Source organism: Pseudoliparis swirei, chromosome 12 (genome assembly GCF_029220125.1).
Source record: "Pseudoliparis swirei isolate HS2019 ecotype Mariana Trench chromosome 12, NWPU_hadal_v1, whole genome shotgun sequence".
Lineage (NCBI taxonomy): Eukaryota > Metazoa > Chordata > Actinopteri > Perciformes > Liparidae > Pseudoliparis > Pseudoliparis swirei.
Window position 1 is genome coordinate 14,936,037 of NC_079399.1, and position 16,427 is coordinate 14,952,463.

At 43.2% G+C, this 16,427-nt stretch overlaps 1 protein-coding gene across 2 annotated transcripts; it reads left to right on the plus strand.

The window, feature by feature from the left end:
* The first annotated feature begins 7,378 nt into the window (after window positions 1-7,378).
* Window positions 7,379-16,266, plus strand: max (myc associated factor X). Of its 2 annotated transcripts, XM_056428341.1 has the most exons (5): window positions 7,379-7,539; window positions 7,820-7,846; window positions 13,117-13,278; window positions 13,925-14,048; window positions 14,808-16,266. In XM_056428341.1, exons 1-5 carry the CDS (start codon window positions 7,504-7,506, stop codon window positions 14,993-14,995), a joined length of 537 nt encoding a protein of 178 aa, XP_056284316.1. In that variant the 5' UTR covers window positions 7,379-7,503; the 3' UTR covers window positions 14,996-16,266. The 2 variants fall into 2 exon arrangements, with proteins under 2 accessions (XP_056284316.1, XP_056284317.1); XM_056428342.1 differs by lacking the exon at window positions 7,820-7,846.
* Window positions 16,267-16,427: the final 161 nt, after the last annotated feature.

A 16,427-nucleotide genomic window follows, 5' to 3' on the forward strand; every position in this document is an offset into this window, starting at 1 on the left:
GTCTGTCCAGCTCTCTCATACGTGCGATTACAAGTTTACCATTTCTGGTGTCTAATACATCACAAAATAATTTCTTATGGAACAAGATTCTCACCGAATTATTTTTCCACCACCCACAATTCTGTTAACATTAATTTTTGGTGTACAAAATGTACCCCAAATATATTATCTGAAATAGCAGAATGTTTAACTTCTGTTTTCTATTTTCTATTTTTTTACCTCTTAACTGAAACCCAAAACAGCCAAAATAATCTATTTCTAAGACAATCTGACTAACTTTAAACACGACATTCAAACCGAGTGATCGTTTGGCTTCTCAACCTATCAATTTACTCACACAGGAAATGATAACCCAGAGCAGTACAATAAAAAAAAACACACTGCGACATTAATGTTAACGGATTTCACACAATCATGCCATCAACACGCCAACAACTCAAAATTATGCAAAGCGGATATGGTCATTTACAGTCGTGTTCTCAGTCAATCAGAAGCTGACATCTTGAGAATGTCAATTTCCCATTGAAACCTTATATTATTTCCATATCTTTGGATTTGTAACATTTCTTTCATTTTTCATCTTCATATATATCTCCCTCTTAGGTATCCTCTCTACACGTCTTGCTAGTGTTCGACCCCATAGTTTATATATTATATTATCTCGAGCGCTTTTATTCTATACTGTTTAGGTTTCTTTAACCTTGTGTTTCTTGAACTAAGAACACAATAAAAGCGATCTTTACCCTCGTCCGCTCTAGTAAAACTTTAACCTGTTTCTCTTCATTGATTATGTTTAGAGAGGTAAAATAGAAGAAATCCTTTGATTCAAATTTCATTTTATTTCCCTGAACTAAAGTTTTAGAGTCACACAGACTCTTTCCAATCCCCTGAACTAAAGTTTTAATGTCCATTAGGCACAAACAGGAACAAATATATCTTACCTGAAAGGATTTCCGTGCCCCCTCTTTCCTTCGGTTGATCCTGGCCTCTCAATACACCAAACTATTCTATTGAGAGGATAGGGCGGAGGGCTTTCTGCCAGAGTCCTGGACTCCCCTGTGCTCGGTTTCAGGTCAATACTCTGGAGAAAAAAGGAGGTCTTGAGATCCGGCTCAAAGGACCAAGTTATAGTAGAAAAACGGTTACTCAACACCGTGTGCAGAATCATCAATCAGGATATTTATTCCTTCAAGAAGGAGCAGAATCAAAATCTCAACTCACTTAGAGCACTAACGTGTACACCGTGAAGCACGAGTCCTCAGGCTGCTCCCAAACTGTCTTAAACTGTACATTCTGCTCAAAGAACTATCTGAGATCAACTGTATGCAGGTATCTCGTTTTTATGACAATAGGCAGATAGTCACTGACCTCGTTTTGAGCCTTGCACTCCAACGAGGAACACCTGCCTTCCCACAATATAAAGAAATGGTTCAGAGTTCAAAGTTCAGCAGCCAGGAAGAAGATACGTCCTGGAGAGAGACGGAGCAGCTTTATACAAATACAGATAATATTCCATGCTGCACTTGATGGACAGAGGAGGTCTGCAGTCAACCACACATGCAGCATGCTGGATAAGTGACAGAGGACACGCTACAGGCACAATCTTCTTTTTAATTTCATATAAGTTCATTTTAAGTTGCACTTTTTATGGCTCCCATATCTTATAATGCATTATACACATGTCTACGATGCAAGTGAGTGTTTATAACTATGTTTATACAGTGCTATAAGCAGATTATAGCACATTATATTACAATGCATGATAGATATTGACGTCATATAAAGTGGCGCCAAATCTCTTAAATTGTTCTTCTTACACTTACATTCATCATGTGGTCATTTAGAGAAGAAACAAAGCAACATGCACACTGTCCTCTGCAGAAATGTGGAGATCCTCAAGTCAAATACTTTTATTGATTTAATAAATACAAATATTCTGTGTGTGCTGCTGTTTTATTTGAAGTGTTGGTTGTCTCTGAACAGGGGAAAGGTCGCTGAGTTCAGTGTGAGTGTCTCTCAGTCGCAATCTTTCAGTACATCGTACAATCTTATGATCCTTGTCAACTGTTTCCTGTATTTTTAGTTTTTACCCTGTATTTCCAATTTGTTTTCATATTTTGTTCAAATATCAGGAACAAATACAAATACCTATCCCTAAATGTGCCAAGGAACTTGATTCCTTACGAGCAGTATACAAACATTTCACAAATCGTTTATGACACACTAATAAGTAGTTTCACACTAAGTGTTTCTTTAAGAAACCAATTATAAATTCTCTTTGGAAGACATATATATGTTTTGCCCCACAGAAGGATTTCTGGTTCTTGACAAATAATTAATAAAGGCTTACCACTACAATTACATTTTAGTGAGTTATAAACCATTAATTCGAGGCGTATATACAGATATGTTGCTCTCAAGTTATTGTTACTCGGACTATTGCAAGACAGAAAAATAGTAAAACAAAAAATATTAAAAGTATTCAAGAAACCTGAACTCCTGAAGCATTTTTCAATAAACATTTACACAATGGTATCAGTATAAATAATCAAAAAACAATGTCCTGCTGCAGGAATACAATTAATGTGATGATGATAAGGGGTCATTTCAAATAGAATAGGATGCAAAACATCTCAATTTAATTTCACCATATTCGTGTTTGATTGTTAACTTTCCAACCAAATACATATTTCTGCAGAAAGTCACTTAACCCTTGTGTTGCCTTCGGGTCAATTTGACCCGATTCAATGTTTCACCCTCCTGTCGCCTTCGGGTCAATATGACCCGATTCAATGTTAACCCTCCTGTTACCTTTATATTTACTAACATATTTTACCCTTGAGGTCAATATGACCCCAGCTATTAAAATCTCCAGAAAATTACTCAAGTGCATACTGACAGTTCCGCAGGTGGGAATTGCACACCTATTCTTGGATATCAGTTTGAACTAAATAGAGGACCCCCACCCCTCCTCTTGAGAGGAATCACCAGAAACAAATACTTATCCAAGTGGAAAAATGACAGATTTGTTCGCAGCTATATATTTCAAATATTGTGTTGTTACCTGTTGGGCCGGAGGTTCCTCTACTCTCCTCCGCTGCTCTCTCTATCACAGTTCTACTCATTCTGTGTGTGCAGTGCACCCTCTTTTTATGTCGGTCACACGCGGTGGCTACTGGTTGAACAGAGGTGCCATCTAGTGCAACTGCTGACGCCTGCAGCTTGAGCATTACATGAGAGGTTTACAACATTCACTGAACAAATGGGTATATAATAGTTTATGGGTTAGTATTAACAGAAATGCAGTATCCTCCGCTCTCAGTGAGGACATGATGCTCTCAGAGTGGCGAACACGGTTGTCCTCAGAACCTGTCAAGAGGAGAGCATCACAAACACAAATGGAGGATTCAGAGTGAACAGAACTCAGGCCAGCTGACCGTGCACAGATTGCTCCTCGATCTGTTTCTCAGGCCAACATCCCTCACAGCTTCCTTTTGCTGAGTAGCTCTGCTGTTGCTAACCAGGCTGCAGAACCCCTCTGGGGACGGGAAAGGATGAAAGAAGAATCTCGTCATGCATGCAGCAGCAGAGAGGCTCCGACATCACTCAATGCATTCAACGTATAGGTCGAATTTAACTACTGGTGCCGTCCTGTGAGATACACGCGGCCCTGAGAAGTCAGTTTCTCGTGTGATCCCATTTGTTTTTGTTTTTAAAGAGCTGATGAGCTCAAGCTAGATAATTCACCAATACAGGAACACTTCTTCCTTCAGTTTACCCGAAACATTTATTGATTTCATAATCACACAATTGGAAGATGCATCGTAACCACTGGACAGGAAGGGTGTGAAAAAGAAAGCTGATCTTTAGTTTAGATCTTTAGATCGTTTGGTGTTTATTTTCACATCAACCAATCAGCTCCAAAAAGGCCCCACCCTGTACATCACCCCTCAACCTGAAGCTGCTTCGCCGTGAGGAGAGACAACACACACCGCGTGGATCATTTATGACAGAAAGTTATTTACAAAACATATGAATAAGACGTAAACAATCGGGAACATTCTGGGTTTAGAGGGACATGGGGAGAACGAGGAGGTTGAGCGCTCCAAGAAAAGACTAAATGGACGGAGGAGGAGCTGCTTGCACTTTCCAGCTCGTCAGTACAGGTGAGCAGCTCAGTAACGAGTAGCAGAGAAAAGAAGAGGAGCTGATACCCGTCGCAGCTGTCACACCCTCTGCTTCTTCCATTAAAAGTGTTGTCATAAAACCAGCTTTAAAACTGTCCATTAAAGGGTACCTGAGCCTCTGGTGCATCAGACTCAAATGGAAATGGCGGTTATAGGAGGAGAGAGTGCGCCTCCATGCAATGAGATTTCCAGGCCGTGGGAGGAGGTGTTGTGAGGGATTGAGGGAGGTGGAGCGGGTGGAGCGGGTGTTTTATGTCTACTAGAATTTCACATCCGCATCATTGTAAATCTCTCAAAGGGATGTACAGTGTCATGAAGTGTGAAGGAGTTGAGTGAGTAAGAAAGTCTTCACCATGCAGTGACCACACTCAAAGAAATGACTCATTGGATGAACTCAATTAAATTGTTGGCAGGTTTTCCATCCAATCATTATATGCAACTCCAACTCAAATTTAGCACATCAGTGCAATAAAATGTAATTAAGTTAGTCCAACTCATTTGTATCAAATACATCTCAAATAAAATAACGATATTCATTAAATTAAATTAATTTGTGTTTGTCCAACTCAAAATATAAACTAACTAACTAAGAAAATATGCAAACTCCACACAGAAGGAACGCCCCGACTGGGAATTGAACCCACAGACCTCTGGCTTTGAGGCGACAGTGCTAGCCACTACACCACCGTACAGCCCTGAAAGTGTCTTCACCTTGTAAACAACTGATTTTCAGCTGGCGCATGCACAAAGGGTAGTCCTCAATGAAACACATTTATTTTGAGTTGATATGCACACCATCTAACCTAAATAAATCTAATAAATGAAAGTATTCATACATTTTGTGGTACACCCATTAAATATAAACATCTATTTTTGTAATTGATTTATTTAAATGTATCAAACAATATTTAAATGTGTCACCTCGAAGAAGGGCTTGAATCGTTTTTTTGAGTGCAGTAAACCCTGGTGTGGTCATCCTTTGACGCAACAATGGAATAAAGATGAGTTGAAGTAAACTGGTGTGGCATTGTTCCTCAAACACATCAATAGTCGAGTAAATGCGTGCTTCTTTTAATGTGAAAATACAAAACCCTAAAAGATCCAATGAAAGACATGTTGGGCTCCCACAAACACAAAATGACATCGATATCAAGTTCATCACAACACTGTTCATCCAAATTGTTCAGCGATGAACGATCCATTGATGCCTTTTTAGATAAAGTGGTCATTGCCATTTCCTTAAAGATCATACAAATATATATTAGAAAAGAGATAGAACTTACTAGCAAGTTAGTACTTTAAATAATGTAGCAAAGGAGACGCCAAACAGGTATTTTTATTAAACTGCATGTGTTGCAGTTGACATAACTGCATTTGAAACTACATTATATGCTCCGCATTTTATACCCTGAATCTGATGGCATATCTGACAGTGCACCTCCTCGCCTCCCCTTCCCTCCCTGTCATGAATCATACACTGACAACAATGGCAAGAACAAACAATTAAAGTCTCTAATGGTGACCGCACACTGTGGCCCTTCCAGAGGAGTCTGTAATTTGATAGTAGGGGACAAAAAGAGGGCATTTTAATGGAAATAGGGGGGGGGGGGGGGGGCGTGGACTCTACCTGGGCTGATCAACCTTGCTATAATTACAACCTGGTGCTTAAGATACCTGGATTTGTACTCCTTTCCCCCCCTCCTGTCCCGGCAACAGCTGAGCGTTGTCTGAGCTCCCTGCAGCTTGAATAATATTGACTGAAATTGTGATAAAACACTTTATAACTCAGCTCAGGCTTCACTAACATATTTGTTCTGTTACATTACCCCTCCCGAGAGGTAATTCCAAGTGCAATTGTAGAGCAGAAATATAGAAAGATGCTTTTTTCGCTTGTCGTCCATGAAGATGGAGAGGTTTCACATGCATTATTAAAAGCCTGGCCTTAGTGTGTTGTCATAGCCCATGTTTGACCCCGTTTGGCTCTGCTGCTGCAGGACGTGTGGTGTCATTCTATAAAACGGTGGATAGGGGGATCAACTGGGGTGGAGTGGGACGAGATATAGCGGTAAAACAGAAAAGGGGGGTGATCCCCAGAAGGTGGAAAAAGAGATGGTGGGATCAAGGTCAGTGCAGGTCTGTATGGAGGCCAGGGTGTCGCCCGCAGCTGCTGTGGCCTCTTGACCTGCTGGGGGAATAGATAAATCCGCTCTCAGCTTCTTCTTTTTTTACACATTTACTGATCCACTGTTGCAGCGCAAAATAATCCACAGTCTAAGCTCCTTATCTTCAGCACAATTGAGTGAAAACGGAAGCACCGCAGCAGATTGTTTGCAATGTGTCCTGAGACCAGTGCCCGAACTAAATAAGACGTGTTTTTCTCCACCAATACATGGATAGGAAATAATCTTAAAAGTATGTATTGTGCAAAACTTATGCAGCTTAATGGTGGATTTTTAGGCCGAGAACCAACATTAAGTATAATTTTCTCCATTCATTGTTTCGTCAATAAAATGTTTGTTTTGGGCAACAGTTATAAACTCAACAGAAAACCAATTTGCCAATATTTCATTTGTTTAATTGTTTCAGATCAACACATGTTGAAGCAGTACAGCTGTTTGGACTGTGATTGAAAAAGAAAGAAAAACAGGAATACAAAAATAAATCAGTAAATATACCTTAATTATAGGCGGTAAGATAAATAAAACACACAAGGAGTACATAGTGGCAGGCTGTTCTGTGTGTGCGTGGTTGTGTGTGTGTGTGTGTGTGTGCGTGTGTGTGTGAGAGTCTGTGTTCCCTGGCTCTATTCTTATCCACGTGTCTCAGCCATTTCCTTATTTAACTTCTCTGACATACTCTAACGACAATTCCCATAATGCTCGTCGCTTGATGTGACGTCACAGGCATGCTAAATGCCTCCTGGATATTGTAGTTCACGAACACAAACTACTTTCTATTTTGACAATATCAAATAACGTACTCATGTTAAAACTCCTCTTCGCCAAACGAATCTCTCTTTTCAAACTAGTTCACTCGAAATATGATTGAGCCATGTCATTATTTTCAAACGACATACGGAAAAAGAAAATGGCCGCAGAACTACACTTCCCACACGTCCCCGGAGTGTTGCGCATCCGCGCTGCGCAGCGGCGTCTGTGTGTGTGGAGCGGAGTCACGTGGAGCAGCTCGCGTCCGCCTCGGTTCTGTCCACACAGAACGTGAGCAGTCTGCCTGTTACAGCGCCGCTCGGTGCTAAACCGATTGATGTTGTGTTTTTAGCCACATGTCCCTGTAAACTAGACCATTATATCGAAGAATGAGTGACAACGATGACATCGAAGTCGATAGTGACGTGAGTATGGCCACTTTGAGCTTTCTACGGATGTTATGCTGCTAGCTGACGCGTTAGCCGAGCTAGCGGCTAGCGTTAGCTCGATAAGCCTGCTAGCTTCTCTGTGTTTAACGCGATATGTTTATGTCGGGATTCTTGTTAAGTGTTACGCAACGCTAGCCTTTGTTGCTTCACAGCGTTATAAACCTGCTAAACTTGACTTTCTAGTGACTTCAACCAGGCGGGGAGATTTCTGAACAAATGTGGCTACAATTGTACTTTTTGCTCTGTTTCTTTACAGGAAGACTCACCGAGATATCACTGTGTGGTGCGTAACGCTGGGGGATTTTTTTTCTTTTTCCAATGTCGAGACATGTTTCACTGTTGTAACGTTATCATCACATTCTGCTTATTTATTTCGGGGGAGGGGGGAATTAATCCACTGGTGAGGGTTATTCTCTTATGGTTGCTGTTGCCCCCCAAAAAGCACTTATCTCTGCCTCGTGGAACAACCACATGTACGTTTCTAATTAATGTGCGCACGTCTTGTTGAACTGTAAAGCATTTACTGTAGTTGTGCAGCATTTATGAGTGCAGCGGTGGTTCAGCGTCAGCTCCGCGGTGCAGGGTGTCCCCATCACGCCTGTACATCTATATTTAGACCAAAGCTTTATTGTGGCATGTTCAATTTTTTCTTCTTCTCCCGGTTAATACAAAGCTTGCTTTAAATCGGTGGCAGTCGGTTAGTCCATCCGAGTCGGATCCCCCCCCCGACTCACCTCACACCGCGGGGGTTCCGCTCGTGATCGGCTTTTGCAAATTACACATCTAGGTCATCTCGGTAAAGAGAGTTTGCATCTGTGCTGCATTCATGGTAAGGATGCAGTGGACAAGGTGTCGAGAAGGGTGCTTGTTGCGTGTGGTGGAGCAGCAGCAGCAGCCTTCGTGTCAGGAAGGGGTGCTGTGGGATGTTTTCCTGTTTTGCAGCTCGTGATTCGAGCCATCTTCTCTCTACCGGCCACTAAAGGGCTGGCAGCCTCAATGACGTATCGCTGCATCGCATACCGGCCAGAGAACAACATCGCCGCACGACTCGAGCGATGCGCACCGGCTGCACTGCACGACGACTTGCCTCCAGGCAGATAACCGGAATCAGAGCCCAGAAAAGATTTAGATGGAAAGAGTTTTTTTCAACAGACCTCAGGCCTTTCTCTTTAGATCATGGTTTATTTTTCTTCACCACAGAGAAAGAAGAAACTCAAACTTCGTATCATTTCATTTGATTACAGAAGCTATAAAATGTACATCCTGGTGGCGGTTTGTGCCGCCCAGAGAGTTGCTTAAATGATCGAGGAAGGAGCTTTACAGTATGCAGGTATACAGATAGAGCGGGATAATTAATACCGTTAAAGTCAGCTAGCCTAATCTTTATCTTTCTGCAGCTTGTTAAGATGCGGTCACGTCTGCTATATGCGGTGTCATTTAAATTGAGCTCTTCCAATTTCCCAGTGGCACTTTTACAAATTGATATTTCAATATAAAATGATGCATCGTTCACCCCAACATTGCAAAAAAAACTCTTTCCCAGTGGCACTTTTACAAATTGATATTTCAATATAAAATGATGCATCGTTCACCCCAACATTGCAAAAAAAACTAAGTGCTGACGGTGTTTCAGATATTAAATGTTTTTTTTTCTTTTTTCTTAGTTTGTGGGGTAAGATGCCGACCGTCTGCTTTATGTCCGTAAAAGCTCAAATTAACTCGATTGACAAATCTATTAAGAATTTAGATAATTACGTCCTTTAAAAAAAATACTAAAGATAGATAGATAGATAGATATATACTTTATTAATCCCCAAGGGGAAATTTGTCGTGACAGTAGCAGCAACACACAAGAATAAAAACAAAACGCAAAATATAAGAAACAGGGATGAAAGATATAGAAGTATACAAGTAAGATAAAAGTAAAACCGTTTACAATCCACTGATTTAGATTCTCGCGTGTGAAAGTTGACATCACTGTAAGTTGAACAAGATAAGAATATCTCACTGGATTCTCAGAACTTGTGACGGACATTTTACGCTTTTAGCCGACATTTTGCGGACTAAAATATTCATCGAGAAAATAATCAAATCAAAATGTAAGGTGTTGTACTTGCATCTCTATTAAGAACCTAGCTTCACAGGAGAGCAGCGCATGCTCTACATGTCAGGCGATATCTTTTGGCGATAGCAGTGGCGTCATTAGACCGCTGCAGCTTCAATGGGTGAAGGAAGGTGTTCCACGTACTCCACCCGCCCCAAGTGGAGGCTTTCATGCACAAAGTGTGGGACGGTACCAAGGAAGCGGCAGCTGCCGGCTCCTCCACTCGGCACCTGGGGCCGTTATGTAAAGCGTGGCGGTCAGGTATGAATAGAACAGAGGCTGGCGTGTCCTCTTAGGCAGCCGGTTTAATAATGAGCTGATAATGGTTGTACTTCAGTAATTGGACACCTTTTATTCGTGGTGCCTGATGTGGTTAAGAACTCCACTCGCGTACACGATGAAGCGTAGAACCAGAACACGCAGAACAAAAACCTGTAGATTTAAAGGTGTCTGGATATAAAGGAACCCGTTTGTTTTTCATCTACACGGGAGATGCCCACAAGACCCTCATGCAATGAAATAGTAACATTAGTTGAAATTAGTCCATAAACCGTCATATAGCTTCTCCGCGTGTATTCATTCTGATATTTTTCTTCAATATAATTACGCTTTTGGGAAAAATTACGCTTCGTTTAGTGTAGTTGTGCATCAGAAGATGGAGCCGACTATCACATCTTGTGTTAATGGTGTGGTATAAAATAAACCACGATTAAACATTTTATCCGTATCACCCGGTTTAAGTCGAGGCGTTAAGCCGCCCGGATGCTTCCAGTCTCGTGATCCATTCGGTCGCAGACGGCGGCCGACGTAACGTCGATTACACACACGTGTCATTCGCTGTGTGAAACAAACCTGCCCGTTTCCATTTATATAATATAGAATTTTATTTCATGAAAGTATAGAGGTGGTGTCAAGAATATCCTGTAAAAACGATAACAAAATATGTATTGGGCAATAAGTGATATTTAGAAGGAGCCTATTATGTGTTCATATTAAATCACCCAGGGCACCTAATGTCCATAATTGCAAAGTAATTACACACAGAGCAGCTCCAGAGAGTCGTAGTGCTTAAATACATCCATCTTAATTACAAAGATTAATGATATAAAGCAGGGGTGCTCAATACGTCGATCGCGGCGTAGTATGAAATATATAGGAATATATCAAATAAATATATATAAAATATATATTTTAAAAAATGGCCCGCCCCCCTGTCACTTTCTCTATAGCGCCACATTACAGCAGAAGCATGTCATTTCGCCTTGACTTGGTCACATAATAAGTAGCTCGCATGCTGAAAAAGTGTGAGCACCCCTGATATAAAGTATAGTGCTCGATGTAAGAAGTTTGTTTTAGGAGTTAAATGTGTCTTTCCAGCTGATCGCAGCAGTAAATGCATCGTGAGTGTTTTGTGTGAGTGTTTTACAGAATGTGCTCAACACTACCGGAAAACATCACGCTAAAAGCAAAACTACATGATACAACATCCAATCAAACACGGGATCTGAAATGCAGTAAATCAAACTCCAGACGGCAAAAAGCAATAACACTGAGTGAAGCATGACTGGATCAAACATATATATATATTTATAGATATAGTCTTACTCAACTTGAAACTGAAACTATGCATATCACAACGGTAGCCAGACTTGAAATTGCACATGCCATCAATACCAGTCATGTGTTTGTGCCCTGTTAATGGAGGGAGTGGAGTCCTCTGGCTTTGTGTATGACGGGAGGAGGAGGAGGAAGAGGAGGGGGAGGCACGTGGTTCTAGTGGACTGGTCTCTCCTGGACGGTGTGTGGCTCTTGTGCAACAGGAGCAGCTGTCAGGCTGATCACCAGCAAAGAGTTGTGAGTTATATGCAGGGAATTTTGACGAGCTGGTCTTTTTATTACGGTTTCAAATGCGTTGCATCTGGTCTCGCAGGTCGCCGTGAAAGACGAGCTGAGAGCTTGTTTTTGTTCCAGAGGTTTGTGACCGAGTCGCACGCGACCCGCCGCCCCCCCCCCCCGCAGGCTTGTCGTGACCTGCGTGGCGTCTCACTCGGACTGTTCCCGTGATCCTCGGAGTGATGAGTCGGATGACACCGCGCCTTCTACTCGGTCGGCCAGCGTGCCGTTTTATTGCTCACATTAAAAGCGGGCCCGTCTCTGTTGGCGGCGCATGAAGCGAGATGATCGCTGGAGCTCGTGCCGGCTGTGATTGGCCGTTGATGTCTCAGCCTGGTGACGGCGTGGATTAGTCCACAATCAAATGTGATTGGCGGTTGCGTTGGTTTCCCCTCAAAACAGGTCGAACGACAGGCAGCGAACGGATCTCCTGACTGCCTCTGGTCATGTGACCGCGGCAGCCGTCTTGTGCCTTTACGTTCTAATGACAGGACAAGCGTGTGCGGTTGACATTTTAAACCTGTTAGACGCTGTCATACGAGCCGCTGCATGTTAATTGGGGATGTGTGCAATGAGGATCGGGTTGTTATTTAACTTGGCAAAAGACCCGAACAAATGTGATTTGATATGAAACAGCCCGTCATTCTATATGATTAGTGTGGCTGCGGTCATATAATTAACGCCGTGTAGTGTACAGAGCATACTGGAGAAGGCAACTAAAATCTTCTTCTTTTGACCTTTTTTAATCTTAAACTAGGAAACTACCTCAGTTTAATGTATTCAGTGTCGTGTTTGGGATCCGATGGTCTCGGCCGCCCGCCGTTTCTCCCCCATCTGAGTGACTCTGGCCTGAATGTGACCGGCCGCTCCTCAGTGCTCCTGCAGAGGAGGAGGGACATGCATGCATCCAGGGGGGGGGGGGGGGGAGTCAGCAGGGGGCCAACGGACCACAAAGTACAGCAACTTGTCATGAATGTTGAATTTAAAATGAGTTAATAATTATTTTTGCTTATTTATCCGTTAGCGGTTTCAACAAAAGGCATGTCGGGGACATTTGGTGCACGCAGTTACGCCAGGGAGCGTGTGACTAGTTTGTAAATGTTTTTATTTTTTTACGTGAACTATTGCAATTAATTTGAATCTGAAAATGGGGGCACATTTATTACACAATTGTCTGTCATTACATGGATTTCAAGTTTACACAATGTGTATAATGTTTATTTATTTATATATGTGTATATAATTTTTTGAATGAGACAATTTAAAGTTTTTGTTGACGCCCTCTGAAGATATATATTATGAAGATGTCACTTCGACCTTCAGATATTTTGAATACACTATTTTATTAGATTAAGAAAATAATGAGCAGATTAATCGACAATGAAAATGACCCTTAGTTTGATCCCTGATATCTTTTGGATGTTTGCTCCAGTGACCGGGCCGTTGTTGTTGTGAAGGCAGCAGAGCCGTCTGTAGGTGGACCAGGGACACCCGCTGTCCTCTACCCACGCTGCTCTGCTGCCGGGCTGAAGGCCGTGTGACTCTTGTCATTGCAGGCAGACAAACGGGCGCACCACAACGCCCTGGAGCGCAAACGTAGGGACCACATCAAAGACAGCTTCCACAGCCTCCGGGACTCGGTCCCCGCCCTGCAGGGGGAGAAGGTTGGCAAAGTTCAGCCTGCAAGTCCTCCAGGCACACGATGCTCCGGCTCCCATGTAAGAACGCTTCCATCTTTTCTGGACGGGGGACATACGGTGTGTTGTGTGAACTGTACTGTGCATGTTGGGCTGAATGCATTTCTAACGTGATGTCAGTCAAGTGATTTCTCGCTGGACGACTCCAGGGATGCAGATGTTCCGACGTTCTTCATAACGCGTGTGTCGGTCAGAAATGTTCCGAAGAGACTGGGAGGAGGAAAGATGGTGGACGAGTGCAGATTGGCAGTCGCAGGACAGATGCATGGACCAGTGTCAGGGAGTTGTCATGAGGACATTGTGTTGCTCTCCTCCTCTTCCTGATATCCATTACATTGGGAGTATTTGGAGAGCTGCTTCAGTAACCAGACCAGTTATGAGATGAAGTGAGGGATGTTTGCTGATCATTTGGAGGAAGTGTTGGGTTACAGCTGCCTCATGCAGCGTCAGAGTTTACCCCCCCCCCCATTGTGATAGGAAACAGAATAAGTTGATGCCGACTTGCAGCTCGTTAGCGGCAGCGTTCCTCCTGTGTGACGCGAGTGACCCAAACCGTGATGCGTTTGTTTCCTCCTGCAGTATTTGACCAGGGCAATGAGTGAGGATGTGACCTCTGTGTACGTGTCGTTGCTTCAATGTGTCCCTAACAGCTGTTTATACCAAACAGGCGTCTCGAGCTCAAATCTTAGACAAAGCTACAGAGTACATCCAGTACATGAGGCGAAAAAATCACACACACCAGCAGGACATCGACGACCTGAAGAGGCAGAACGCGCTGCTGGAGCAGCAAGGTAACAACGCTGTGTTCTTCACGTGGACATCCAAACGCTGCCACGTTTGTCTTCGTTGTTGTGAGGGTGGTAGTGAAAGAGGAAGTGGGCGGGGGGGTTTGCGAACATGAGTCCCAATCTCAACACGAGGCCACTGGAAAGCTCAAGTTTAGGTCGGTTTGCTCTTAAACGTCGAGCGGCTGAGATGCATTCAGACTGTCGCCCGGCTTAAAAAATACTGAGTTAAAGCCTCACTAGCCTGGCCTATTTTTTTAATTTAAATTTGAGATTAAACTGAATATGATCTCGGTGTCTTATTTTGAAATTTATGAACGAGTCCAGCAGTAGATGTACGTCAAGCCGAGGAACATGTGTAATGTTTATAGAAAACAGAATAGAGGCCAACTGTAGGAAAAATGCAAATGAAGCAGGAATTAAAAGCTCAATCCAACTGCACGTATTAGATGGAGGTGTCTGTGGTTGTGAAGAGGAAATCTCGATGGAGGCCGCTGCCCACTCAGCAGAAGGGCTTATATCAACAAATGGATGGTTGCAACACGACTGATATCCATCCTGGATTCCCAGATTATCTGCATTTCCTCAAAGTGGGAGCAGCACAACCTTTGGTTTAATTTGTCGCGCAAGAATGACTTTTTACAAAATTATTCCGTGAAGTCAAGTAATGCCCGCCTCCCCTAAATAGTTCCTCGCTGATTATCATTTAGAAATCCTCCCTCGTTATCCTCCTCACCGTCCGTGTTTGTCCCCGTGTTCATGCAGTCCGCGCTCTGGAGAAGGTGAAGGGCTCCGCCCAGCTCCAGGCCAGCTACTCCTCGTCTGACAGCAGCCTGTACACCAACCCCAAAGGCAGCGCCGTGTCGGCGTTTGACGGCGGCTCCGACTCCAGCTCCGAGTCGGAGGCCGAGGAGCCGCCCAACAGGAAGAAGCTGCGCGTGGAGGCCAGCTAGAGGAACGCCTGGTCGTCACGGTTGGAGGCGGCGGAGCAAGGATTAGGGCAAGAGGAAACGCGGCCTTCAGCGCTCTCGAGGCTCATCTACCCCCCCCCCCCCGTCCTCCTGCCCCTCCTCCATATGTGCGTGGGCTTGCACTGGAGACTCGTGACCCCACTGACCTCACGCCGCCGCCACCACAATTGTCTCTCCACGATCTCCAAGAACAGGATGGAGGAAGTCAGCCGGTGTGAAGATGACTGCTTCTACCCGTGTCGAGAGCTTCAGGTTTTTCCCCCTCCCATCCCTCTCCTCCTCTTTTCTTTGGTTCTCCGTCGTTGGTATTTCCCCCCGTCAACACCAACAATCCGAAACCCCAAAAGAGGCAGCTTGACTACTTTAGGACTTGATGCTTTTTTAGGTGGGGGGGGGGGGGGGCGGTGCTCCTGGTGTGCTATATATTTTGTTGTTTTTCTTGATAAAAAAAAATAATTAGAATTTACACACATACACAAAACCTAGATAAAAATCGTCCCAGAGGAATTTACCTTTTTAAAATATGAAATAAGACATTTGTAGCTTACTTTTTTCTCTCGCTTTGAAGCAAATGTTAGTGACCCCTCCTCAGGCCCACTGGATTGCAGATGCTTTCTGCCCGACACGTCGTTGTGATCACAAAATTAAAAAAAGAAAAAAGAAATCATGACTCCTTTGTTTAAATTGGTGTTTTGAAGGAGAATATTCCTAAACTTGTATCGTATTGTCCTTTAGCTTGAAGTCGTGAATGAATTAAGGTGGCTGAATACGTTGGGCATCTCGTTTTATATATTATAAAAAGCATTGATTGGATGTTTTCAAGTTCTAAAGTATGTTATGCATTTTGTAGTAATCTCACGAGTCATGGAAAAATGCCAATTTGTCACGTAGTTTTCCTGAAGGGAATGAAATAGGTATTGGATGTCAAAAGGTAGCTCCCGTCGTTTGCAGGACAAGGAAGCGAAACAATTCCCTCGATGTGTTGTGCTTTACACGGTAAAAATCAATGTTGCTGAATCCCCCCCCAGGGAAAAAAAAAAGGAATCATTTTGCGTGTCTAGGAAACGTGTGTATGTATATGGTTTCCATTTTATTTCCATTTAGGAGGATATCATTAGTGTAACAGGTCTTTGTTTGTCCGATTCCATTCCATGGAAATTACAAGTATGTTGTACATACTGCCAGCAGTTGTCTTGCGAGTTGAGGCCGATACCTTTACTATGAGACTATAAAATAAACTATTTTATCCTTTAGCGTGCTCCTTGTGGTTATTTAGCCGTCAAACCAAAGTCACTAATGTTTCACACTCACCTTTCCTCCATCGGAGCCCGAGGCAGGGCTCCGAGGACGCGGCGTGCTTCTGGGTCCTTCGTTCCACGCAGACGGGCGTCTAGAACGAAGAACACCACGTCCT

Coding starts and splice junctions, on each gene's coding strand:
- max (XM_056428341.1), top strand. CDS start 7,504: ATGAGTGACAACGATGACATCGAAGTCGATAGTGAC. Junction 7,540..7,819: donor ACATCGAAGTCGATAGTGAC/GTGAGTATGGCC, acceptor GTTTCTTTACAG/GAAGACTCACCGAGATATCA. Junction 13,279..13,924: donor CACGATGCTCCGGCTCCCAT/GTAAGAACGCTT, acceptor TATACCAAACAG/GCGTCTCGAGCTCAAATCTT.